This window comes from Caenorhabditis briggsae (assembly GCF_000004555.2).
Source record: "Caenorhabditis briggsae AF16 supercontig from assembly CB4, cb25.NA_098, whole genome shotgun sequence".
Lineage (NCBI taxonomy): Eukaryota > Metazoa > Nematoda > Chromadorea > Rhabditida > Rhabditidae > Caenorhabditis > Caenorhabditis briggsae.
The window spans coordinates 4,093-5,212 of NW_025543348.1; the positions used below are offsets into that span (position 1 = coordinate 4,093).

At 32.9% G+C, this 1,120-nt stretch overlaps 1 protein-coding gene across 1 annotated transcript; it reads left to right on the plus strand.

The window, feature by feature from the left end:
• Positions 1-47: 47 nt before the first annotated feature.
• On the plus strand, positions 48-701 carry CBG24107 (the record flags this gene model as incomplete). Its single annotated transcript, XM_002648040.1, has 1 exon — positions 48-701. One exon carries the CDS (start codon positions 48-50, stop codon positions 699-701), a length of 654 nt encoding a protein of 217 aa, XP_002648086.1.
• Positions 702-1,120: the final 419 nt, after the last annotated feature.

The following is a 1,120-nucleotide window of genomic DNA, read 5'->3' on the forward strand; positions in this document are numbered from 1 at the left end:
GAATCATACAGCCATCAAAGTAAGGTTTATAGATTCTCAAGAGTCAAATGGAATTGTTCAAGTCTACATTCTGTAAAGAAATTGATGAAGAAGAAATCGATTTCATTGATCTTACTCGTTTCGATGGATACAAGTTGAGCTTAGCGCTAACACTAGGACAAATTCCAATCAAGATTAAAAGTCTTGGAGACAAAATTTGGTACTTTAAGAATGACTACTCTGGAGGAATTATTTCCAATAAACCTCAGCTTCATCCTATGATTGATTTTAGAACTAATATTACTAACATGAAAGATTTCAAGGAATTTGATCTGAAATTCTTAGATGACAAAGTAGTGTTCAATGAGCATATTCTGTTGGATATGAAAACAAATATTGAGGAAGAACTTATAGAAGAAATGAGAGAAAAGTCTGATGTTTCGATTGAGATTCACGCGAGTAATCAAGACTCTACAATGCCTCATGAGATATTAGATGATGTAGAAGGTTTCTTTGGAAAATGGTGGCTTAGAATTTGGAGAGTTGGTGTCACTTTGCCAGCAATTTTAGTATACCTCTTTATAGTCAGATCATTCTGGATGATACTTTCACCAAAAACTTTTATTGATAGGAAAAATAGAAAACGAAGAAGAGAGTATGAGGCTGTAGAATTAAGGGAAATCGTACACCGTCCATCTGTTCAATCGCTTACCGTTGATTAACTTTTATACTAAATAAATAACTCAATAATGAGATTCTTCCACACACAAGAGCAAAATTCTACATCCAGTTATGTGATTAATAAACCCAACGTAAGTAATAAAATAGAACTATTAGATAAACCTCAGGAAGGACTCCCAAGTTTGAAAAACGAAGAAAATAGTAAACCACACCCCAAAGTCACGAAGGCTAAAAACAAAGCGAAACTATCGAAAGAAAATAATGATTTCCTGAAAGCTCTAAAAAGTGGATCTGGTTTTAAGAGAATCTAGACTATGTGTAGTTCTATGTGTATATCACAAGTTTTACAATCAATAAGCTTATTCTCTTCATCCACAAGTTTCAATGTAAGAGTGTTACAGTTATTGACAGCTTTGTGGTAGATCAAATTGATTGGTTCATACTTTATATTTTTTACGTT